The 24622-nt window shown below is 45.9% G+C and overlaps 3 protein-coding genes across 5 annotated transcripts in view; all 3 read left to right on the top strand.

Moving 5' to 3' along the window:
• LOC111971451 (SH2B adapter protein 1) overlaps nucleotides 1–12421 on the top strand; it is a 60203-nt gene extending 47782 nt beyond the window's left edge. For all 3 annotated transcript variants that reach the window (XM_070446264.1, XM_070446263.1, XM_070446266.1), the window contains exon 10: nucleotides 10752–12421. In XM_070446264.1, the coding sequence (XP_070302365.1) occupies nucleotides 10752–10773 (22 nt within the window). In that variant the 3' untranslated portion in view covers nucleotides 10774–12421. The remainder of the gene's footprint in view (nucleotides 1–10751) is intronic.
• hacl1 (2-hydroxyacyl-CoA lyase 1) lies at nucleotides 1679–6597 on the top strand. Its single transcript, XM_023998233.2, has 10 exons — nucleotides 1679–1752; nucleotides 2086–2190; nucleotides 2299–2339; nucleotides 2641–2721; nucleotides 2885–2957; nucleotides 3145–3222; nucleotides 3395–3489; nucleotides 3802–3914; nucleotides 4428–4563; nucleotides 5495–6597. Exons 1-10 carry the CDS (start codon nucleotides 1702–1704, stop codon nucleotides 5676–5678), a joined length of 957 nt encoding a protein of 318 aa, XP_023854001.1. The 5' UTR covers nucleotides 1679–1701; the 3' UTR covers nucleotides 5679–6597.
• A 261-nt stretch (nucleotides 12422–12682) lies between the features above and the next one.
• Nucleotides 12683–24622, top strand: part of LOC111971252 (ataxin-2-like protein) — a 42952-nt gene continuing 31012 nt past the window's right edge. Inside the window, 17 exon segments of the mRNA XM_070446268.1 lie at nucleotides 12683–13015; nucleotides 13281–13387; nucleotides 14539–14578; nucleotides 14846–14902; nucleotides 15056–15127; nucleotides 16343–16526; nucleotides 16702–16823; nucleotides 17679–17770; nucleotides 19470–19688; nucleotides 20787–21094; nucleotides 21189–21275; nucleotides 21418–21494; nucleotides 21496–21535; nucleotides 22964–23006; nucleotides 23008–23039; nucleotides 23128–23189; nucleotides 23272–23570. Coding sequence (XP_070302369.1) covers nucleotides 12995–13015; nucleotides 13281–13387; nucleotides 14539–14578; nucleotides 14846–14902; nucleotides 15056–15127; nucleotides 16343–16526; nucleotides 16702–16823; nucleotides 17679–17770; nucleotides 19470–19688; nucleotides 20787–21094; nucleotides 21189–21275; nucleotides 21418–21494; nucleotides 21496–21535; nucleotides 22964–23006; nucleotides 23008–23039; nucleotides 23128–23189; nucleotides 23272–23570 — 1862 coding nt within the window. The 5' untranslated portion in view covers nucleotides 12683–12994.

Here is a 24622-nt window from a genome sequence, read left to right as displayed (position 1 = left end):
GCCTGGTATTTTAATAAAAACATTACTGCAAGAAACATTGCGATGATTTCTGTCTATTGTAGTCTTACTGTTTGTGCAAGATAATGGTAGTAGTCAAACCGACATAGTCAACAGTATTTATAGTGAATTATCTGTGGCTGTAGATGGGAGCACATAATGAGTTGGTGTTAATTTATGATCGTTTTATTGGAAGATGAAAATCACATTTTAATAGAGAAAGATGTCGTCACATATAAAGACAGACATATAGGAAAAATCCGTAGACCATTCACATGATCAAGCCACAACTAAAGCCACGAATGGATCAGATGATTTACCTTTATTTCAACAGGAACACAGACTGAGACCAACGTCTCTGTTACAGCTGGCCCTGCATGTTACACATGTTACACATTCAGTTAAGCTACAATGATTAAGAAACTACACAAGACAAACAAAACGATCACAGATAACACAAAAAGAAATACAGCAGCAGATTATTACATTTACACATAGGTTATTCCCTAACAGCACAAGAACTTGCATTTCCAGAACAGTTAAAAGCAATACAAAAATAAAAATCCTCCAATAAATATTTAAAATGGGCAAGGGGACAGTGTCTCAAGTTTAGGTTAACAGGAAGCAGCCGCATACCCAACTTTATGTAAATTGCATGGGCCTCAAGTGTAATCCATGCTTGAGACCTGGTTTTAGGAATTCTAATTCTAATATTGATGAGTGATGATAAATAAGAAGGTAGTTTATTAGAAGTGCTTATAAGACAAACCCGAGAGCATGTTGTTCTCGTCTCACGGACAGCGATGTCCAACCCACATTTTGATATAACACAGTGGGAGTTCTGTAGCTAGCACCCGTAATAAAGTTCTCAATGATAAATAGCATCCAGCGATTTAAGTGTTGATGCCGTAGCATGCATGTAGATAATATCCCCATAATCTATAACGGACATAAAAGTAGCTTGCACAATTTGTTTTCTTGTAGAGGACAAACATGTCCTGTTCTATAGAGGAAGCCTAGCTTGATTTTTAGCCGTTTACAAAGTTCGTCAATATGCATTTTAAAGACAGTTTTATCATCCAAACATATCCCTAATATTTATATGCAGAGACCTGATTAATTCGAGAACCATCTAAGCGTATAAGTGCAAGTGTATTTTCAACCAACTTTTTGGAACCTATTAAAAATCATAAAATGTGTTTTCTTTGTGCATTTAAAACAAGTCACTTGTTTTAAAATTTTGTTTTAACAATTTTAAAACAAGATGAACGAGAAACAGTTGTTACACTTTTATGAAGCCCATATCTATAATGCATACACTCAAGTCATACACTCATAATGACTTCATTGAGTTAAGTATAAGTGCAGTTATAAACACATAATGAGACCTTGGTATGTATTTATTGAAATAAAAACAGAAAAGGCCACTAGTTCATACATATTCATAACTACTATTGTACGGCTCATGTGATTGGCCCTGAACCCGGAAGTCGTATAAACGGGTCATGCTTTGGCAGCAGTGCCAAAAGTCGTCCAGTCACTCAAATTTGAACTCTGTGGAGTAAGTGGTTATCGGAAAATTTTATGATTGCAGCTACTCATATAATGCATTTTGTAATGCGGACAAAAACAAATGATTTGCAAGAGATCTAAAAACGACGTATAAGCTATTGAGTATCACGAACAGATTTCTGGACAGTAATAATGGAAGATGTGACAGGCGCTCAGCTCGTTGCTGAGGCACTAAAAGCTCAGGTGAGATATGTGCAATTTATATAAAATAGTATTACACTGTATWACGGTATTGCTACGATTTGGTAAATAATATATTAGTCGCTGATCATGTCCTTGGCAGTGYCAATGTAGCACTAAGAGTTGTGAAAGTGTGTCAAAGGTCATTGCACTGGTATAGCGAAATATTAATATTGTTGTAGCAAAACATTTAAATGTTTATGTGGATGTTTGTTAACATATGGAATAGCATATGTTAACACCCCTGTTGATGTATGCCAAAGTGTGTGTCAATGCAAAGAACATCTAAACTACACTGTAACAATTCATACTGTATCTACATGTATCTCTCTGCAGAATGTAGAATATATGTTTGGAATAGTTGGTGTTCCAGTCATTGAAGTGGCTATGGCAGCTCAAGCCTCAGGAATCAAGTATGTGGGAATGCGCAATGAACAAGCCGTAAGCCACCTTTTATTTTTATGAAATCAGAATCTTCCCATTAKATTTTTTATGTGAATTGGTTGTGGGGACACCAGTAATACTGATGTGGTATGTGTCATCCAACAGGCTTGCTATGCTGCATCTGCTGTTGGTTACCTCACTGGACGGTAGGAGGATTGTCATTATAAGAGAGCTTTAGAGATACTGTCTCTCCTCTCTGAAATCCCTGACCTATGTCGATACATTGTTAATGTGGAAAGCAACCCGTCTGCCTAGGGAGACTACTCTCTCCATACAATACTAAACCAGCTCTCCCCAAATCATGGGATATTAACTAGCCATACACAYACTTGTGTGTGAGGGTTAGTTTCATAGKTGTTTTACATTACTAATTCTGTCTGTCTCTRTGTTTGTCTTCCTGTCTGATTATCTTCCTGTGTGTTTGCCTGTCTGTCTGTTCCTCTCCAGTCCAGGGGCTTGTCTGGTTGTGTCTGGACCGGGACTCATCCATGCTCTTGGTGGAATGGCCAACGCTAACATGAACTGCTGGTATGTTAGAACTCTACAAACAGAAGGCCCTTCTACTCATGTTCAGTGGTCCTTCCTTTCAAAAGAAGGGATGCTATCCTTACACTGCAAAAACTGATCTGAGGACTCCAAACTAACTCCGCCTGTCAGTTGATGTCATTGTGTGACACCACTCTCTCTGTAGGCCTGTGATTGTTATTGGAGGCTCCTCCGATCAAAACCAGGAGACCACTGGGGCGTTTCAAGAGTTTCCACAGGTACTAATTCAACCGTGAGGTTTCTGACTATTGAACATTAGGGGGTGGTTTCCCGGACACAGATTAAGTTTAGTCATGGCCTTAAAAGCGAASTCAATAGAGAACCTCTGTCCAGGAAACTGGTCCTAGCAGTTGAATTGCTTGTAGAGGACATCATTTGTTATTTGTGGTCCTCTTTCTCTGTCAGGTGGAGGCGTGCAGACTGTACAGTAAGTTCTCAGCTAGGCCCAGCAGTCTGGATATGATCTCCTCAGTGATAGAGAAGGTATACAGTCTCCTCTGACTCCCTCTGTTTAGTCCTCTTCATATCATTTGGTATCACCTGCAATTGTCTGTTTTCTGACCTCTAATTTTCCAGCTTAGCAAAGTAACTTAAGTGCTTCAGAAGAACACAGCCTTAATTGATTCTGAATGGAAGGGTGTTTGGTCTGTCTTAGGCAGTACGCACTAGCATGTATGGACGTCCCGGTGCTGTATACGTAGACATATCTGGGGACATGGTCAATGCTAAAGTGGACAGGAGCAGAGTCAGGTTGGTGGCTATCACTGTCTTTCATCCATTTAAAATGTATACTAATGTGTTACTGTTGAATATGTATACCTCTGACTTCACATCACCATAGTCATGTAGATTTTATTTTGTTTTACCTTTTAACYTCTGAAGTGWACAAGAAATTACCAGATTTTGTTAAATTAGTTTGAAAATATAGCACTATATCAAAGTATTCTCATCAGAGAATAGCAATAAGCCTAGATAGACCTTCATGATTTATTTACGTATGCAATAAAGTTGATAGGTAACATGTTTAATGTTTGACCAATTCTTTCCTATTTCCTTTGTCAGAGAGGTGCCCTGTTGTCCACCTCCTCCAGTGAGTATGGCTGACCATATCGCGATCACAGAAGCACTGGCTGTCCTAAAAGGAGCCAAACGACCTTTACTCATCATTGGGAAAGGTAGGCCAAACGACCTTTACTCATCATTGGGAAAGTTAGGCCAAACGACCTTTACTTATCATTGGGAAAGTTAGGCAATGCTTTTTAATAGCCAAACCCAGAAGTAAAATCTTGTGGAATTGCGTCAGGTACTTGATTCAGTTCTGTGGGGAGATATTAAGAGAAAGATACTAACGTGACTTGTGAAGTAGTTGCCGCGTCCCAGTCTGTTGACAGACGCTACTACCAGTTATGTTACGTGTGTCTGTCCAGGAGAGATCCATAGCCAGSTGAAACGCACTGTAACACCTATAGCACTGTACCAGGGTTCAGCTGAAAACAGGACCACGTTCAGTAGACAAAGGTTGTGGACATGATTACTCATTCTACCTGTCAGAGAGGCATGTTTGTTCTACATGTTATATTTTTATCTGAACATTGCACAACGTTGTGTTCAGCTGAATGCATCCCAGCTGGGAAGGTCAGTCTGTTGATATCAGTGTGGCGGTGCCCTCTGTCTGTTTCCCTCTGCAGGTGCAGCCCATGGAAGAGCAGAGGGGGCTCTGAGGGAGCTGGTGGAGGGGTGTGGCCTGCCCTTCCTGCCCACCCCCATGGGTAAAGGGGTGCTGCCTGACGACCACCCCAACTGTGTTGCTGCTGCCCGCTCCAGGTCAGCCACTCCTTCTCTCAGCTGGCATCATATTCATGTACAGACTTTTGACTGTATAAGTAGGACCAGGATGAACAGACCAGGAGAACTCTGGGCCTTCCTGAAATCCCTACCTATAACTAGTCTCTTTTCATCACATTTTGTTTAATCTGTTTCTGTTCTTTTCCCTGCTCTCCTCCTCCTCTCTTCCTAACCCTTTTCCTCCTCTCTTCCTAACCCTCTTCCTCCTCTCTTCCTATCCTCCTCCTCCTCTTTTCCTATCCTCCCCCTCCTCTCTTCCCATTCCTTCTCTTTTCTTCGTCCTCCTCCTCCTCTCTTCCTAACTCCTCCTCCTCTCTTCCTAACCCTCTTCCTCCTCTCTTTACTATCCTCCTCTCCTCTTCTTCCTATCCTCCTCTCTCTTTCTATCTCTCCTCTCTTTCTATCTCTCCTCTCTTTCCTAACTCCTCTCCTCTCTTCCTATCCTCCTCCTCTCTCTTCCTATCTCCTCCTCCTCTCTTCCTATCCTCCTCCTCTCTTCCTATTCCTCTCTCTCTCTCTTCTATCCTCCTCCTCCTCTCTTCCTACCTCCTCCTCTTCTTCCTATCCTCTCTCTTTTCTATCCTCCTCTTCCTTCTTCTTCCTACCCTCCTCCTCCTTCATCCTCCTCCTTCCTCTCTTCCTATCCTCCTCCTCCTCTCTTCCTATCCTCCCCTCTCTCTTCCTATCCTCCTCCTCTCTTTTCTATCCTCCTCCCTCTCTGTTTCTATTCCTCTCCTCTCTCTCCTATCCTCCTCCTCTCTCTTTCCTATCTCCCCCTCCCTCTTCCTTCTATACTCCTCCTCCTCTCTTCCTATCCTCCTCTCTTTTCTTCCTCCCCCCATCTCCTCTTCGTTCTTGGTCCTCCTCTCTTTCTATCCTCCTGGTTCTATGGTCTTGGTGTGGACTGCAGAGCTCTGCTCCAGTCTGATGTTGTGGTCCTACTTGGTGCCAGGCTCAACTGGATCCTGCACTTTGGCATTCCCCCCAGGTTTGACCCCCATGTAAAGGTCATCCAAGTAGGTCAAAGTTCACCAGTAGGGTTGTTTTTAAATTTTATTTTCAGGATTCCAGATTTTCTGCTTATTATGTTCTGATTTCTGGAATCTTTCAACAAGGATTTCTGGAATTTTGGGAAAGTTGCCATAAATTTGCAACCCTAGTCACAGGTCATGATGTAGTGTACTGCAGTTCATTATAACCAGGTATAAATGTCTTTGAGTCAGTCTATTGGATTTAGTCTGTTACCTATATAGCTTCTCTATAAGTCTGTTGTGGTCTCTCCAAATAATGTCATTGCTGTCATAGTGCTGTACAGTACATCTGTAAGGTGGTGTGGTAAATGGCCAATATACCACGGCTAAGGGCTGTTCTTGAGCAGGATGCAACGCAGAGTGCCTGGATACAGGCCTTAGCCCGTGGTATATTGGCCAAAGGGCTGTTCTTGAGCAGGATGCAACGCAGAGTGCCTGGATATAGGCCTTAGCCCGTGGTATATTGGCCATATACCTTAAACCCCAGAGGTCCCTTATTGCTATTATAAATTGGTTACCACATCATTCGAACAGTGAAAATATTTTTGGGGTCATACCCATGTTATACAGTCTGTTATAACCCGGGTGGTTTGAGCCCTGAATGCTGATTGGCTGACAGCCGTGGTTTATCAGACTGTATACCACAGGTATGACAAAACATGTATTTTTACTGCTTTAATTACGCTGGCAGCCAGTTTATAATAGCAATAAGGCATCTCAGGTTTGTGGTATATGGCCAATATACCATGGCTAAGGCCTGTATGGTATATTGGCCATATACCACACCCCCTTGGGCTATATTGCTTAAATATACAGTACCACAGCTTTAACCCAGTSAGCATTCAGTGCTCGAATCACTCGGTYTATAAAAGGGAACGCTATGTATATATACACTGSTCAAAAAAATWAAGGGAGCACTAAAATAACACATCCTAGATCTGAATGAATGAAATATTCTTATTAAATACTTTTTTCTTTACATAGTTGAATGTGCTGACAACNATACACTGCCTCAAAAAAATAAAGGAACACTTAAACAACACAATGTAACTCCAAGTCAATCACACTTCTATGAAATCAAACTGTCCACTTAGGAAGCAACACTGATTGACAATACATTTCACATGCTGTTGTGCAAATGGAATAAGACAAAAGGTGGAAATTATAGGCAATTAGCAAGACACTCCCAAAAAAGGAGTGATTCGCAGGTGGTGACCACAGACCACTTCTCAGTTCCTATGCTTCCTGGCTGATGTTTTGGTCACTTTTGAATGCTGGGTGCTCTCACTCTAGTGGTAGCATGAGACGGAGTCTACAACCCACACAAGTGGCTCAGGTAGTGCAGTTCATCCAGGATGGCACATCAATGCGAGCTGTGGCAAAAGGTTTGCTGTGTCTGTCAGCGTAGTGGTCCAGAGCATGGAGGCGCTACAGGAGACAGGCCAGTACATCAGGAACGTGGAGGAGGCCGTAGGAGGGCAACAAACCCAGCAGCAGGACCGCTACCTCCGCCTTTGTGCAAGGAGGTGCACTGCCAGACCCTGCAAAATGACCTCCAGCAGGCCACAAATGTGCATGTGTCAGCATATGGTCTCACAAGGGTCTGAGGATCTCATCTCGGTACCTAATGGCAGTCAGGCTACCTCTGGCGAGCACATGGAGGCTTGCGGCCCCACAAAGAAATGCCACCCCACACCATGACTGAACCCACCGCCAAACCGGTCATGCTGGAGGATGTTTGCAGGCAGCCAGAACGTTCTCCACGGTGTCTCAGACTCTGTCACGTCTGTCACATGTGCTCAGTGTGAACCTGCTTTCATCTGTGAGAGCACAGGGCGCCAGTGGCGAATTGCCAATCTTGTGTGTTCTCTGGCAAAGTCCAAACGTCCTGCATGGTGCTGGGCTGTAAGCACAACCCCCACCTGTGGACGTCGGGCCATACCACCCTCAGGAGTCTGTTTCTGACCGTTTGAGCAGACACATGCACATTTGTGGCCTGCTGGAGGTCATTTTGCAGGGCTCTGCAGTGCACCTCTTGCACAAAGGCGGAGGTAGCGGTCCTGCTGCTGGGTGTTGCCCTCCTACGGCCTCCTCCACGTCTCCTGATACTGGCCTGTCTCCTGGTAGCGCCTCCATGCTCTGGACACTACGCTGACAGACACAGCAAACCTTTTTGCCACAGCTCGCATTGATGTGCCATCCTGGATGAACTGCACTACCTGAGCCACTTGTGTGGTTGTAGACTCCGTCTCATGCTACCACTAGAGTGAGAAGCACGCCAGCATTTCAAAAAGTGACCAAAACATCAGCCAGGAAGCATAGGAACTGAGAAGTTGGTCGTGTGATCACCACCTGCAAGAAATTCACTCCTTTTTTTGGGGGTGTCTTGACTAATTGCCTATAATTTCCCAACCTTTGTCGTATTCCATTTGCACAACAGCATATGTGAAATGTATTGGTCAATCAGTGTTAGCTTCCTAAGTGGAGCCAGTTTGATTTTCATGAGGAAGTGTGAATTGACTTGGAGTATACATTGTGTTGTTTAAGTGTTCCCTTTATTTTTTTGAGCAGTGTACATATCATATAAAGCACAAAACAACGCATCGTCTGAAAATGTTCTATGAAGGTTCTACATGACCCTAAACTTTTTAGCAGATACAAACATTTCTATAGCAGAGGTGGTCTCTCAAGTCATTGCTCCAGGAGTGAGCTGTGTTCTCAAAAAACTCTACTGGTGGGTCCAGTTCAAGATAAGGTTAGTGACCAGACTAAGGTCTCTCGCTCTATGTCTCTTCTTTCTGCCTCTCTGTCGCGCCCATTCTTTAGGTACTCTCCATCCCGTCTCTCACAGTCCTCGCTCTCCACTTCGTTCCCTATCGCGCTTCCACTACGGCTCCACTCTTCTCGCGCTCTACTACTCTCCCTCTCTCATCGCTCTAAACGTTCCCTCTCTCTGCGCTACATCTACGTCCCCTCGCGCTCTACTAACCGTCTCACCTCCTCTCACGCGCTCTATCTCACGTCTCTCTCTCTCTACTCGCTGCCCTCCACGCATCCACTTACTCTCACCCGTCTCCCACGCTCCTCCTCTCTCTCCCTACTTCCCCTCTTCTCTCTCTCCACTACGTTCTATCCCACTCTCTCTCTCTTCCGCATCACTACGTCTCCTACTCTCCGCGCTCCACCACCTCTTCTCCTCGCGGTCTTAATTCCCTCTCCACGATACTCTCCCTCTCACCGCTTGTAATACGTCTCCCTCTCTCGCCTGTACTACGGTTCCTCTCAGTTGCTCCACTACGCTCTCTCCTCTCGCATCCACTAACGTCTCCTCTCTCTCGCCCACACGTCTCCTCTCTCTCCTCCACTACGTCTCCCTCTCTCTCGCTCACTACGTCTCCCTCTTCTCGCTCCACTCAACGTCTCCCCCTCTCGCGCCACTACGTCCCTCTCGCGCTCTCCTCTTCGCGCCACTCTGTTCCCTCAACGCCTCCCTCTTCGCGCCTCAATACGGTCTCCCCTCCGTCTCACTCTAACGTCTTCCCCTCTGCCGCGCTCTACCAATCGTCTCCCTCTCCCTCTACAACGTCTTCCTTCGCGCTCCGCACGTCTCCCTCTCGCTCCGCACGTCAGCCGCTCTCTCTGTCTAACACGTCTCCCTCTTCCGCTCCCCCCTCTCCTCTCTCGCGCTCCCTCACGTCTCCCTCTCTCGCGCTCCACCACGTCTCCTCTCCTCTTCGCGCTGCCACAACGTCTCCCCTCTCTCTCTCTCCACTCAATCGCACGTCTCCCCTGGCTCCTCTCTCTCCCAGCTCGCACGCTCCCGCCATCTCGCTCGCGCTCTGCCACATGCTCCAAGCTCTTCATCGTCTCCCCCTTCCTTCGTCGCTTTAGCACGGTCCCCCTCTCGGCTCCTAACCACACCGCCTCTCCGCCCTCCAGTCCTCTAACGACGCACTTTCTACTCTCTCTACGCTCGCCATCTCCCCTACAACTCAGCGCTCTCCCACGTTCTCCCTCTCTTCGCGCTCTCCACGTTCCCCCGTCTCCAGTCGCCCGACACCACGTCTCACCCAACTCCGCGCACTACACCACGTCTCCCCTCTCGCGACTCTCCACGTTCCCCACTGCTCGCGTCCGCGCGACGTCTCCCCTCCGCGCTCCGCCACGTCCTCCCCCTCCTCTGGCGTGCACATTTATCCCATCCCGCGCTCGGCCATAGTTCTCCTCTCTCGTGCCTCGAACCACGTCTTCCCCTCTTCTCTCTCGCAGCTCCCACCACGTCTCCCTCTCTCGTCCGCCACGTCTCCCCTCTTCTCTCCCTTCCCTACGTATCCTCCCCTCATCTCGACCCGCTCCGCCTACGTCTCCCCTCTCTCGCGCTCCACGCCACGTCCCCTCTTCATCGCGCCGCACAGTCTCCCCGTCTCTCAGCTTCACTAGTTCCCCTCTCTCTCGCTCCACTACGTCTTCCCCCCTCCGCCCACTCGTTCCCTCTTCGCACTACGTCTTCTACTCTCGCGCCACGTCTCCCTCTCGCTCACTGCGCTCTGCCACAGTCTCCAGCTCTTCTTCGCTCTCCGGCCACGTCACCTCGCTCTTAAAACCACGTCGTCCCTCTCTCTCTACCAGCGAACTCCTCTCTCTCGCGCTCTTACCACGTCTGCTAACGGAACCGCGCACGTCTCTCTCTCTACTAGCGCTCCGCCAACGATCTCCCTCCCCCTTCACGCGCTCCGCCACGTCTCCCCCTCACGCGCTCCGCCGACGTCTCCCCCGCACGCGCTCCGCCACGTCTTCCCCCTCGACAGCGCATCCGCCACGTCTCCCCCTCACGCGCTCCGCCACGTCTCCCCTCAACCGCGTGTATTTAATAGATGTGAACAAGGTGTGTGTGTATGTGCATGCACAGTGTGTTTGTCTCGACTGATTCCATGACTCACATGGACCTGTCACACAGACGTTGCGGCCATGACTCTCACTCTGTCTCTCCCCCTCTTCCTCCTCTTCTCACCGCTCACTCTCTGGAAATTTCACCTTCATCTTGTCCCCCACCCTGCCCACCCCTCCTTTATTTACACCTTTTTCCACTCTTTCTTTCTCTGCTTTTCTCTCTTGGCTGTTCTTTCCTCCCAACAGACTTGACCAGCAAACCCCGTAGCCCTCCCCAGCCTCCTCCTCCACCACCCCTGCCCCCCGGCCGGCCGCCACYCCCAACCCCACCCCAGGAACGAGGGAATGAGACAGAGCTGGGAGGTGGAGGAGGAACTGCAGCAACTACAGGAGGAGGTGCAGGAGAAGGAGTGGAGGACTGGGAGGAGAGAGAAGCTCCTCTCCGCCAACTGGAGGGGGTGGAGGGCGAAGAGCGGGAAGGAGGGAGGGCAAGAGCCATTGACAACCAGTACTCCTTCTTCTGAGGAGGGAGGGGGGGTGTTTGTGCGAAAGGGAGAGTGGAGGAGGTGGGAGTCATAGCCATTCATAACCAGTATTTGTATTTTATTACGGGACTGTGAGGGGAGGGGGTTAGAAGGACGTACTAACACTATTAAAACACAAGCATTCTGGGAGATTCGGCAAGATGGAGAGAAAGAGAAAATGGGTGAAAGAGAAGAGAGAGGGATGGGAGCACCTTACAACACTAAATATAGGTACACTAATGTTTAGCGAGATAAGCTTTTTTGCCGGTACAACTCTTGGTACGCTTTTTGTAGACTTTTGAATCAATTCATGGATGTAGGTAGTGAGAGAGAGAKATCCTCTGAACCCAGTAGTACCATACCTCAATATCCTGCAGACTTTCTACTGGCCAACAGTACACTTTCACAGAGGTGGAGATGGAGGACAACCATATACTTACTAGGTGGCAAAGAGACTAGGCTAGAACTGGCAAGCAGGATACATATACCTCAGTCACTTTTTCAACCTCACTCTCTTTTTCTCTCCTCATTTTYTGGTTTTCTTTAATGGTAGAGAAGTGGCCAGAGGTAGAGAGAGAGCGAATATATATTCAGATAAATACTTTATTATTGATAATAATAATGATACGATTAACAATAATGATAATGGAAATAATGATGGTCGGAATTAATAGTATTAATTTTATTTTGTTTTTAAAATGCCTTTTATTGTATGTTGTTAACTCCATGTAATGCGTAACACTTGTTCCTGCCCCCATCCGATTATTTCAGTTGAAATTTGTTTGTGCCTTTTTTTATATTGCTAAGCCTCATACTCAGTCTTTCCCTCACGCTCATACAGTCCTCTCCTCCTGGACCTCATCCTAATTTCATTTTAATGTGCAGAAATAGAATATAAGAAAAACATAAGGGGGGGGAATTTTTCTACTCGTGCCTTTTTGTGTTATCACCTCTGTCATACTCCTTCAACCTGTGCCTTGGTTGTGTAGCCATGTCCGTCTGTTTGYCATTCAGTTCAGTGCCTCTATCTTTCATTATCTTTGTATCTCCCTCCTTCCTCTCTTTGTTTATACCTTTACTTCTTGTTTGTCCTCTACTCAGATCCTTGTAATCATCTTTTACACATCTTACCCCATGCCCCTGTTCATCCTTTTCAAATTTTGAACTCTATTTGTGCCTTTCTGTCTCTGTCTGTCTCTCGCGCTCTCTTTTGCTGGGACCTTGTGTTGACGGTGGGCAGGGTTTTGTCCCAACCTGTGTGGTTAGTTTCAGGTACTACATTGAATTTGATGATATGATATAATATAATTATACTGAAACATTATGGCCTAGTGTGTTGTTGCTTTGGTTCACTGTTATTGTTTCTTACTGAATAAAGGGGAAGGATGTAAAGGAATGTTACAGTAATTCTTGCAGCTTTGGGTTGTCGCTAGTTGCCACAAAGTCAAATGGCTATGTCATAAAAATTCATCAAAACAAAAATTCGCGTTTTGGTCATAATTTAAGGTTAGGCATAAGGTTAGCATTGTGGTTAAGGTTAAAATCAGATTTTAAGAAGATACATTTTAGAAATAGGCGGAGTTTGGCTTGAAATTAGTCACGACCGCGGTTTTGGTGGTCTAAACTGTTTAGCGCGTGCACGTTAAATTGTGAATGCGCACATACACGCCCCCACCAACCCAGTCAGTCAGCCACGCGCAGACGACAACATTTTTGTGGTGCCAAACCGGCGAATTTGTTTCCCCCGAGTTTTACAATTTGTTCAAGTTACAAATGACATGCAATCGGAGTAAGCCACACGCACGAGTAAATCTACGGAAAGGAAACGAAAGACGACGTGCTAAAAGTTTTAGCTACAGAAGGGACATTACTGCTTGCTCGTCTAGCTAGCCATCGAGCTAGCTATAACGTGCAAGGCTGTACTACAGTAGCCAGCTTAACTATCGATTAACTTTCGAAGAGGCAATGTCTTTTCGTCGACAGAACGTGAGTTGTAGTTGTATCAAGTTCCTAMGAGTAGCTTGCTGCTACATGTATTGTTTTCTGTGTGTATGAATTCTAGCTAGCTTGTGCAATATTTGTTAGCAACTAGCTATAAGTTGGCTAGCTAACGTGAGCTTTATCGATGGTGTCCTCATTGACTTACGTGGTAACCAGTCTGGTAAAGTCAAATACWATTTAGTAGACTAAAGGCAAATTGAATCCGTATAACTGTTACTTGAGGTGTAATTATTGGCACGTGTCACACCAGCAACAACCCGGTTCAGGCGGACGAAAAACCTCCAATGGAACGGCAGGGCCTGCCGCTTTGCCCTCTCATATCAGCGGGARCAATACCAACAGAGCTGTGCCTGGAAGGTAAGCACATGTTCGGCCACAGTCGTCAAGCAAGTCCGGGGATCTGCCACATATCCATAGAGGTTTACCGGTCAATGCGAGGATTACAGTGGGCGTGCCCATGTCAAATTGAGGCTATAACTCGCTATTTTAAGCCAATTGGAACAAAGTAAATATAATAGATGTAGGTTACGGCCAATCGGCAAAGAGGGTCCGCTAAATCGACATTGGTATGATTGACTGGTGTCCGAACCAATGGGAYAGACGATACATTTGATTGACGCCAATATACCCATTCACTTTCTGCGGGGATGGGATTATCCGTGTTTTCTTTTTTCCCTTTTTATTAAACGTTTGTTTTAGATTTTGTTTGGCCTGTYATCGTGCGACTTTAAACAGAATCAGCAAGACTGCGGAGTAACAGGGATGCACATGACTAAAAAGTATTAATACTATTTTATTATTTATTGTATTCAACGTGTCTCTCGATATCTAGAAATTMTAMTAGCTGTCTTGTTTAGCTTGCTAGCTAACGTTAGCTAGACAACACATAGCTAGCTATTGTTTAGATTTTTGATAATTTCACAATTTCGCCTAGTTACTCCAAACTGTTACCAGAGTAATTTGGCTAAAATAGTTGCACGTTAGCAGGCTACCCCTAGGGAACGTTAGCTAAATTGTTAGCCACATCGCTATAACGTTACCTTCTGTTTTGGCTAACCCTAGTTAGCCAACTTGTCAACACAATTGTTTTCGTTAAGCCTCGCAAACAATGTCAAACGACACTAGAGAACAGAACATATCCGCTACGGGGCTAGCTTGTTTTCACCTCCCCCCACCTATGTCTTAGCTAGCTAACGTAGACCACCGGCGTCCGGCACGCATCGGTGACCGTGATCAGTCTTTTGCYCTACGGCTGCATAGACATATCTTCTAGATCATCTAGCTAGCATCATGCATTCAAATGACAGGTCGAGGACCACCAGGCTCAAAAGTCCGCATTTGAAAAACGCTATGTCCCATGCCCATAGTTCTTTGCAAGTTTGCATATTAGTTAGCTACATTGAAAGTGATGCAGCTGCCGGCCTATTTCTTGCGTTGCAGATTTTTTCCCATGAGCCACCTACACCCATTTGTCTTGTCTGTTGCTAATGTTCTCTCCTCACATTCAGGACAAGAAATACAATGAAGCCGCCATCTCAGTCCTCTCCCGTAAGTCACATATCATGAAATGTAGGCTATCCAGCATGTACTACAGACGTTTTACTCGTAGCCTAGTGCATAGCCTAGTACCCTTTTAATGACATAATGTAGGTTGTCTTTCGCTTTGTTTGCTTCCATACTAGTGCACTATTGTACAATGTGTAAACTCTAAATGTTGAAAGGACATTGCGAGTAGAGTAAGGTCACATTTTTTGGCACTTTAAAATAGAGGTCCCTGCCATACTGAAGTCAGACATGTTTGTTTACAACTCACAGGTATTTGAAGGTGTTTACAACAACACCAGGATGCTTCACTATCTCACAGCTGTAGTGGTGAGTGTTCATTTGGTCAATTAGGCCTATGTCCACCATGGTGCCTTTGATGCAACAGATGCACTATTTCCACTATTTTTAGTTCTTGACAACTGTCTACTAATGTATATCTTAATGAAATGACCAATAACCATATTATTATTATCCTTCAAGGGCTCCACCTGTGACGTCCGAGTGAAGAGTGGAAATGTGTATGAGGGCATCTTCAAAACCCTCAGCTCAAGGGTAATTTTATACTACCTTGTATTAGACCATACATGGGTGTTCTGCATACCGACACATTATAGACCCCTCATAGAAACATGGTTGTGGTCAGATGTTCRACTTAATCTGGGGTGTATTCATTAGTCGGATTCTGTTACAAAACCTAGTCCTTTGCACATCTGAATGCATTCAACTGAAATGTGTCTTCTGCATTTAACCCAACCTCTCTGAATCAGAGAGGTGCGGGGGGTTGCCTTAATCAACGTTCACGTCATTGGCGCCCCAGGAGCAGTAGGTGTGTGTGCATGCATTGAGTTATTGAGCTTCTTTTGGCTGATGTCATCTGTAGCCCCATGAAAATCTGTTTCCCTTCTCTCTTACATTTTGTGACTTATTTTATTGTACTCCTCAACATTTGCATTGAAGTAACTTATTTTATAAAAATGTGCGCTGTCTACCAGGAATGACATCATTCACGAGGCAAGAGGGGGGGCGGCCCGTAGGAGCACAGTCAGTTTGCTGAGGCAATAGATCATCTTTGTGAGAGAGACCGAAATAAGAGAATGAATAACGTTTTTTGTGGCTATCAACATTGAAATCAGCGTCTTTTGCATTATGGTTTGCGTTATAGTTCACAAAGTACTAGGGTGGTGAATTGATGTCAGCTGTCAACTAGCAAGGAAAGTTKACCTACAATAGCTGGAAGCTACCGGTGTCATCTTGCATTGTAAAGTGTTCTAGCCTAGTTTCAACATTTCTACATTCCGTCGTGTCGCATTATTAAATTGTGCGCAGCATGAGTGGGGAGCTAACATGATGCATCCCAGACTCCCAGTGCAGGCTAGCAGTGAGTAATTGGAGCAGGCACAGTGCGCACTATAATAGAGGTMGGCTGTGCTGATAGATGTGCTTGATCTGTTGAACACATTTGACAGAAGTACCGAAAGTAACAAAAAATCTAGTTCCCAACAGTTTTTCATCTTCTAGTATCGAAAAACTACCGAAGTTTCGGTATACCATGCAACACCAGGAGGGACCTACCTAAAATTGTCCAATAGAAACTTGTTTTTGTTGCAAAACGTTCTACGTTTGGAGTAAATGGTTTCCGTTTCAAAATGTTTTGCAATGGAATCAGCGTAATGAATACACCCCCCAGGTCACATTGACCACTGCCTGCAGTCGCTCTTCAGTTAACCTCTGTGGTTTATCCGTGGTCCTAATGTGTTTTTACTCCAGTGTGAGCTGGTGGTTGATGCTGTCCACAAGCGGAGCGAAGGAGGAGAGGCGGATGGAGGCGGAGGGGGAGGCTTGCCCCCCTCCCTGCCCAGGATAGAGGAGATCACAGACACCATGATTTTCAGCCCCGGCGACCTGGTCACAATGACTTGCCGAGATGTGGACCTCAACTACGCCATCAGAGGTAAGTGTGAGAGTGCGTTGTCAGTGTGACTGAAACTGATTCAAGAAAAGGATGTGTGTTTAAGTAAGCAGTCGAACTGAATGAGACAGATGGGAGGGTGAAGCAAGTGTGTGTGCATCATTATGTACCCCAAGTAGATGACGCATACCTTCAAATTTAGGCTTTGTGTGTGTAGATGCTTTCACAGATACAGCAATCGGCTCATCGCGGGTGAACGGGGAACACCGGGAGAAGGTGCTGCAGAGGTGGGACGGAGGGGACAGCAACGGAGAAGGCTTCGACCTGGAGACGGACACGGTGAGGCGCTCACACAGTGAGATGAGTTGATACAGTAGCTAGGTTTCCATCCAATTTGCAGTTTCTAAAATCTGCATAAACATTTTTTGAATGTTCCTGCCGCAGGTGGGKTTCTATGAAACTGACTTGTTACTGATGTAAAAAAAAAAACTGCGTGATAACCTAGTGCACATAAAAAATATTTGCGTTTCAATTACAAAGTACCAAATAAAAAACAGAAGTTCAGTGTGTTTCAATCACATTTTTTACTCTACTGTTGGTTTTGTCACAAACTTTTGTGATAAATAGCAAGCTTGCCCAATCTGTTTTTGGTGCATGCTGTCTAGACAARTTTGCTGATCAAGTTGACATGGATAAGAGCAAGATCATTTTTATTTGATAATTGCAGCCAAGCACCAATCATCATGTCGCCAGCATTCAAAAAACACCCTCAATATTCATTGGGAATTTGCATGAAATTCAGCGTGCACTTAACCACAATGTGACGTTCATAACTTATCTGCCTATAAACTCTTTATGCTTTCACACGTTGTGATGGTAGTAGGTTACAACAATGTAACATATCAGTGCGTGACTCCAAGTATATTTCGACATGGTTATTATATCACTAGTTGCACATAACAGCGTTTCCKCCGCAATTATGTATAATCTATTTCACAGACCAAAAAAATGGTGTTGCTGACAATAGGATATTTTGACTACAAATTTGCTGTTTCTATCSGGCCTGTTGAGTTTTTTGATGTGTCAAGTAATTCATCTGCATGAAATGGTTGGATGGAAACCTGGTTACTGACACGYACACACTTGGTGAGACACAAGCACACACTTACTATACGGTTCTTCTGTCTCTGTTAGTCTAATGGCTGGGATGCTAGCGAAATGTTCAAGTTTAACGAGGAGACGTATGGCGTCACGTCCACCTACGATTCCAGCCTCTCCATGTACACGTGAGTATTCTCCCATCAGCTCCTTATTCTGATTGGAATATGCTCAGGTCGATCTGTATATAAACTACGCAAAAAAAGAAGCGTCCTCTCACTGTCAACTGCGTTTATTTTCAGCAAACTTAACATGTGTAAATATTTGTATGGACATAATAAGATTCAACAACTGAGACATGACCTGAACAAGTTCCACAGACATGTGACTAACAGAAATGGTATGTGTCCCTGAACAAACGGGGTCAAAATAACAGTATCTGGTGTGGCCACCAGCTGCATGAAGTACTGCAGTGCATCTCCTCCTCATGGACTGTACCAGATTTGCCAGTTCTTGCTGTGAGATGTTACCCCACTCTTCCACCAAGGTACCTGCAAGTTCCCGGACATTTCTGGGGGGAACGGCCCTCGCCCTCCGATCCAACAGGTTCCAGACGTGCTCAATGGGACAGAGATCCGGGGTCTTCGCTGGCCATGGCAGAACACTGACATTCCTGTCTTGCAGGAAATCACGCACAGACCGAGCAGTATGGCTGGTGGCATTGTCATGCTGAAGGGCCATGTCAGGATGAGCCTGCAGGAAGGGTGCCACATGAGGGAGGATGTTTTCCTTGTAACGCACAGCGTTGAGATTGCCTGCAATGACAACAAGCTCATTTCGATGATGCTGTGACACACCACCCCAGACCATGACGGACCCTCCACCTCCAAATCAAACTCCAGAGTACAGGCCTCGGTGTAACGCTCATTCCTTCGACGATAAACGCGGATCTGACCATCACCCCTGCTGAGAMAAAACCGCAACTCGTCAGTGAAGAGCACTTTTTGCCATTAGTGTCTGGTCCAGCGACGGTGGGTTTGTGCCCATAGGCGACGTTGTTGCCGGTGATGTCTGGTGAGGMCCTGCCTTACAACAGGCCTACAAGCCTCAGTCTGAGCACTGATAGAGGGATTGTGCGTTCCTGGTGTAACTCGGGCAGTTGTTGCCATCCTGTACCTGTCCCGCAGGTGTGATGTTCGGATGTACCGATCCTGTGCAGGTGTTGTTACACGTGGTCTGCCACTGCAAGGATGATCAGCTGTCCGTCCTTTCTCCCTGTAGCGCTGTCTTAGGCGTCTCACAGTACGGATATTGCAATTTATTGCCCTGGCCACGTCTGCAGTCCTCATGCCTCCTTGCAGCATGTCTAAGGCACGTTCACGCAGATGAGCCTGGGCATCTTTCTTTTGGTGTTTCTCCAGAGTCAGTAGAAAGGCCTCTTTAGTGTCCTACGTTTTCATAACTGTGACCTTAATTGCCTACCGTCTGTAAGCTGTTAGTGTCTTAATGACCGTTCCACAGGTGCATGTTCATTAATGGTTTATGTTTCATTGAACAAGCATGGGAAACAGTGTTTAAACCCTTTACAATGTGGATTGGTGAAGTTATTTGGATTTTTATGAGTTATCTTTGAAAGACAGGGTCCTGAAAAAGGGACGTACAGAGTTTAGCTCTGTATCATTCTGTTATTTTTTTCCCACTAATTGGTATTTTGACCTATCACAGATCTTTTTCAGGTCTGMTCGGTCAAAAGACCAATTAGTGAGAAGAAAAAAACATCAGAATTGGGCTGCCTGTGTGRACACAGCCTTATTCACTCGCATCTCCCTTTCTCACACATGTTACTGAATGACCTTGGAAGTCTTATCTYTCTTTCTCCCCCTTCAGTGTTCCCCTGGAAAGGGGCAGCTCGGATGGCTTCCGACAGCGGGAGGCACGTGCGGCCCGCCTAGCGAATGAGATTGAGGGCAGCCCCCAGTACCGTCACCGCACCAACCTGGAGAACGAYGATAAGAGTGAGGAGGACAAGTACAGCGCAGTGGTCCGAGAGAGAGACGAGGGGAGGGAGAGGGGCAGCCCTGGATTCCAGAGCAGTGCCGGGAGCAGGTGAATCCGTAGGGGAATCGCAGACATACACACGCTTAGTTCTAAACTCGATACATGGAGGCATAAACACAGTGGACAAAACTGCATCTGTGCAAGGATGTAGGCTACTCAATCAGCTGTATAGACAGACATAACAACACTCTAACATGCACTGAACAAAAATATAATTGCAGCATGTAAAGTGTTGGTCCCATGTTTCATGAGCTTTTTTACCCATGTCACCAGAAGCTGGTTAAGTAGCATGATAATTATACAGATGCACAATGTGCTGGGGACAATAAAAGGYCACTCTAAAATGTGCAGTTTTGTCACACAACACAATGCCACAGATGTCTCAAGTTGAGGGCTTGCAGGAATGTCCACCAGAGCTGTTGGCCACTGGAACGCTGGAGAAGTGTGTTCTTCACCGATGATTCCCGGCTTCAGCAAAACTGGGCAGATGGCAGACTGCATGAATGGCTTTGTGTGGGTGAGCGGTGTGCTGATTTCAACAGTGCCCAGTGGTGGGGTTATGGTATTGGCAGGTATAAGCTATGGACAATGAACACAATTGCATTTTATTGATGGCAATTTGAATGCACAGAGATGCCGTAATGAGATCCTGAGGCCCATTGTCGTGCCATCACCTCATGTTTCTACATGATAATGCAAGGCCCCATGCGGCAAGGATCTGAACACAATTCCTGGAAGTTGAAAATGTCCCAGTTCTTTCTCGGCCTGCATACTCACCAGACATGTCACCCGTTGAGCATGTTTGTGATGCTCTGGATCGACGTGTACGACAGCGTGTTCCCGCCTATATCCAGCAACTTCGCACAGCCATTGAAGAGGAGTGGGATAACATTCCACAGGCCACAATCAACAGCCTGATCAACTCTGCGAAGGATATGTAGCGCTGCATTCCCCTACCTTTTTATTTATGGTATCTGTGGCCAACAGATGCATGTCTCTATTCCCAGTCATGTAAAATCCATAGATTTGGGYCTAATGAATTGATTTAAATTGACTGATTTCCTTACATGAACTGTTATTCAGTAAAATCTTAGAAATTGYTGCATGTTGCGTTTATACTTATGTTCAGTTTATCTCTCTCTCTAGGGAGGGTAAATACATTCCTCTTCCCCAGAGGGCCAGGGAGATGGGTGTTCCCCCCAGCAGCCTGAGGGGCGGAGCCTCTGGTCCAATACCCAATCGAACAGGAGTCCCCGGCTCCTCTAGACCATCCCAGGGTTCTGATAGGTGCAGCCCGCTGTCCATCAGGGGCGCCTACTCTCCCCACCAGTCCCAAGCCAGCCCCCCGGGCCAGCCCAGTAGCCCTACCCCCTCTTCTACCTCTCACCCGATCCCTCACTCCATCTCTCACCCACAAGCTCTGGCCGATGCCTCGCGCTCTTCTGTCAACGGWGGTAAGGCCTCTGTCTGTTTTGGTATATTGAGGGAGGAAGTGTGTGGGAGTTTTGGGGTATATTGAGTGTTAATTGGGCTCTTTCTATGGATCAGTGTCGTCCAGAACCTCCCCCAAAGCCCAGAGATCCGTACAGACCAATCGAACTCTGCGCAACCCAAGCTCCCAGTCCTCACCTGCAGGTACACACACACACACACCTCATCTGTAAGTGCACACAACCGCACATTTCCGCCACTCAAATTCTAGACTATTCACATCCCTCACCTTTCCTTTTCCCTTCTCTCTTCTTCTTTCTCCCTTTCTCTTTGTCTCTCCCCACAGTCTCACGCTCTCCAAAACCAGACGACCCCGCTCTGGCTGGCCCTTCGACACTTCCTCACTCCTCGATCGCCTCGGCAAACACCTAAGTCCTCTGCCCCACCCCCGTTCACTGTGGAATGTGAGAGGAATGATTACTACACCAATTTCTTTTTACCAGAATTGTTCAGTTATTAGTTCTTTTTGTTTAACTTCTTGGGATATGACAACAGCCAGTGAAGGTGGAGGGCGCCAAATTCAAACAACAAATCTCATAATCAAAATTCCTCAAACATACATCTATTTTATACCATTTTAAAGGTAATCTTGTTGTTAATCCCACCAAAGTGTCCGATTTTCAAATAGGCTTTTCAGCGAAAGCACCACAAACGATTATGTTAGGTCACCACCAACTCACAGAAATTCAGCCATTTTTCCAGCCAAAGAGAGGAGTCACAAAAAGCACAAATAGAGATGAAATTAATCACTAACCTTGTTCGATTAAGTTCATATTTATATCCATAAACCTCAGTTTAAATTGGCGCCATGTTCAGAAATGCCTCCAAATTATCTGGAGAAATTGCAGAGAGCCACGTCAAATAACAGAAATACTCATCATAAACTTTGATGAAAGATGTATGTTTTACATAGAATTAAAGATACACTTGTTCATAATGCAACCGCTGTGTGAGATTTCAAAAAGCTTTACGGCAAAACACAATATTCAATMATCTGAAAACAGYGTTCAGCCACAAAAGCAAGCCATACAGTTACCCGCCAAATTGTGCAGTTAACAAAACTCATAAAAAGCATTATAAATCTTCACTTACCTTTGCTGATCTTCGTCGGAATGCACTCCCAGGCCTCCCACTTCCCAAGAAATGTTCGTTTGGTTCGGTAATGTCCAAATAGCTATTTTCGTTAGCGTGTTTGGTAAACAAATCCAACGTCAGGAAGCGCGTTCACTAAAAGCTGACGAAATGTCAAAAAGTTCCCTAACAGTCAGTAGAAACATGTCAAACGATGTATTGAATCAATCTTTAGAATTACATTGACTTCAGATGAGCGATGGAACAGAGCTCCCTCTCATGTGAACGCGCATGGTCAGGTCATGGCAGACCTGACTAATTCCCCTCTCATTTGCCCCCCTTCACAATAGAGGCATCAGACAAGGTTCTACAGACTGTTGACATCTAGTGGAAGCCGTAGGAAGTGCGAACTCATCCATATCTCGCTGTGATTTCAATAGGATCTTGGTTGAAAATCGACCAGCCTCAGAATTCCCACTTCCCGTTTGAAATTCTCGGGTTTTTGCTGCCATATGAGTTATGTTATACTCACAGATCAACTCAAACAGTTTTAGAAACTTCAGAGTGTTTCATCGCAATCAGAATAATAATATGCCATATATTAGCACTGGACTGGAGAGCAGGCAGTTTACTCTGGCACCTTTCATCCAAGCTACTCAATACTGCCCCTGCAGCCATAAGAAGTTAATTTATGATTCTGTTCCTTTCTCTACCTCTTAATCTCTCCATCTTGTCTCTTGCTTTCTTTTCTCTCTCTTCAGTGAATGAGATCCTAAGCTCAGCGGCTAAGGAGAGGACAGAAGCCCAGCCAGCCTCAAGACAGCAAGAGCGGCAAAGGTTAGGCTCTCCCTCCTCTCTCCATTTGACTGGTCCCTGTCCTTTCTGTTATCTAGGTCTTTGAAAAAAATTTGTCTCTCCCTCTCAGTTCCCTCAGTCCTGCAGAGAACACAGTTGGAGGAGCTACGGAAATTTGGCAAAGAGTTCCGGGTAAGTGTGTCTCGTGCCCATGCATGCCTGTGTGTGACCCATGTATCTTATCTGATTCTGACACWCTCGCTCTCTTCCAAAGCTCCAGCCCAGCCCCTCCCCTTCTGCTGGCCCCACCTCAGAATCCGCCCAGCCCTCCCCATCAGACTCCGCCACCACAGCCGAGTCCGTACCCGCCCCTGGCCACACCCCCTCCCAGGACCCCCAGACTGGAGAGGGGTCCTCCTTCACCCTGACCCCCACCACCCCTACTCCCTCTCCATCCCCCAACACCTCCTCTCAGTCATCAGGTCCAGACAGACAGGCTACAGGGACACCCCAGCCAGCCAGGTCCCCTGGCAGCGAGGAGGAGGGCAGCGAGCGAGCAGAGGGTGTGGCTGAGTAAGTGTGACCCGAGAACAGTGCAATACAGTACATTATTCCACAGTGTAGTGCAATAGTCTACTCCTAAATCAACCTAATTCCTACAGTTAATCTGTTATATGTAGTAGTGTTGATTAGGGGGTGTAACGGTTCMCCAAACCTACGGTTCGGTACGTACTACGGTTGTGGGGTCACAGGAAAGATGTAATGTCATTCACAATGTTCCTTGCATTGTCTGTTGTGACCGGATTGTTAGGTTGGGCCTCAAGTTTCCACTCCAATGCTGTGTTTGTAACCATGTGGGAGGTGGGAATTTACCATTTGTGAAGTCATAAATACTAGTTGGATGCATTCATGTGATTTGAACTCGTTGCAAAATGCCAGTTGGCTAATGGCCAACAAGCTGTGTCGACCGAAAGTACAGCCTTCGTGCTTGTAAAGAAATTATAGTGCTTTTTATAAATAATGTTCTGTTGCATTTAACTGCCGGAAATGCAGTTTGAGGCCATTTCCTTAATAGGTGATGTCAGAGGGCAACGTGGGASAAGTGGGTGCTCAGGATGATAGACATGTTTCCCACTAGTAATTACCAGCTTGAGGGCCGTTCAAGTGAGTTTTTCCTAGTCGAATATGGTAAATACCCACTTCCCTCTTGGTTACAAACGCGCTATGACACTGCCTCCCTCAGTGCCAGATAAGCGTCTGTACCAAGGTACATCTCCTASTCCGGGGTAATGTGATAGGYTCACTGTTAAGTAAGYGYAACACATGGTGCATAGGGCAAATCACTGTAAACTTCTGCTTTGGTTTGCGTATATAGGGCAAGTAACCTGTTTGCTGAAATGGGTGCAAGAGGGAAGTGGTAACCTGGCTCGAGCACTTTTACGAGGTGCTTAAACCTCTACTGAAACCCCCTTCTCTCAACCACTGAGAATGGGCGCATATCTGCAGCTATAACCCAGACTGTAAAAAATATTAACCCTATTGCTCTTGTAATCTCTTTGGCTGGTCATATTCAGGTGTTTGAATGCATAGGGAGACGATGTGTTGCTGTTTTCTTCTTGTTCGGT

The sequence above is a fragment of the Salvelinus sp. IW2-2015 genome, linkage group LG13, assembly GCF_002910315.2.
Source record: "Salvelinus sp. IW2-2015 linkage group LG13, ASM291031v2, whole genome shotgun sequence".
Classification (NCBI taxonomy): domain Eukaryota; kingdom Metazoa; phylum Chordata; class Actinopteri; order Salmoniformes; family Salmonidae; genus Salvelinus; species Salvelinus sp. IW2-2015.
The sequence above is the reverse complement of the archived record's forward strand: the minus strand, read 5'-3'. Positions and strand labels throughout refer to the sequence as shown.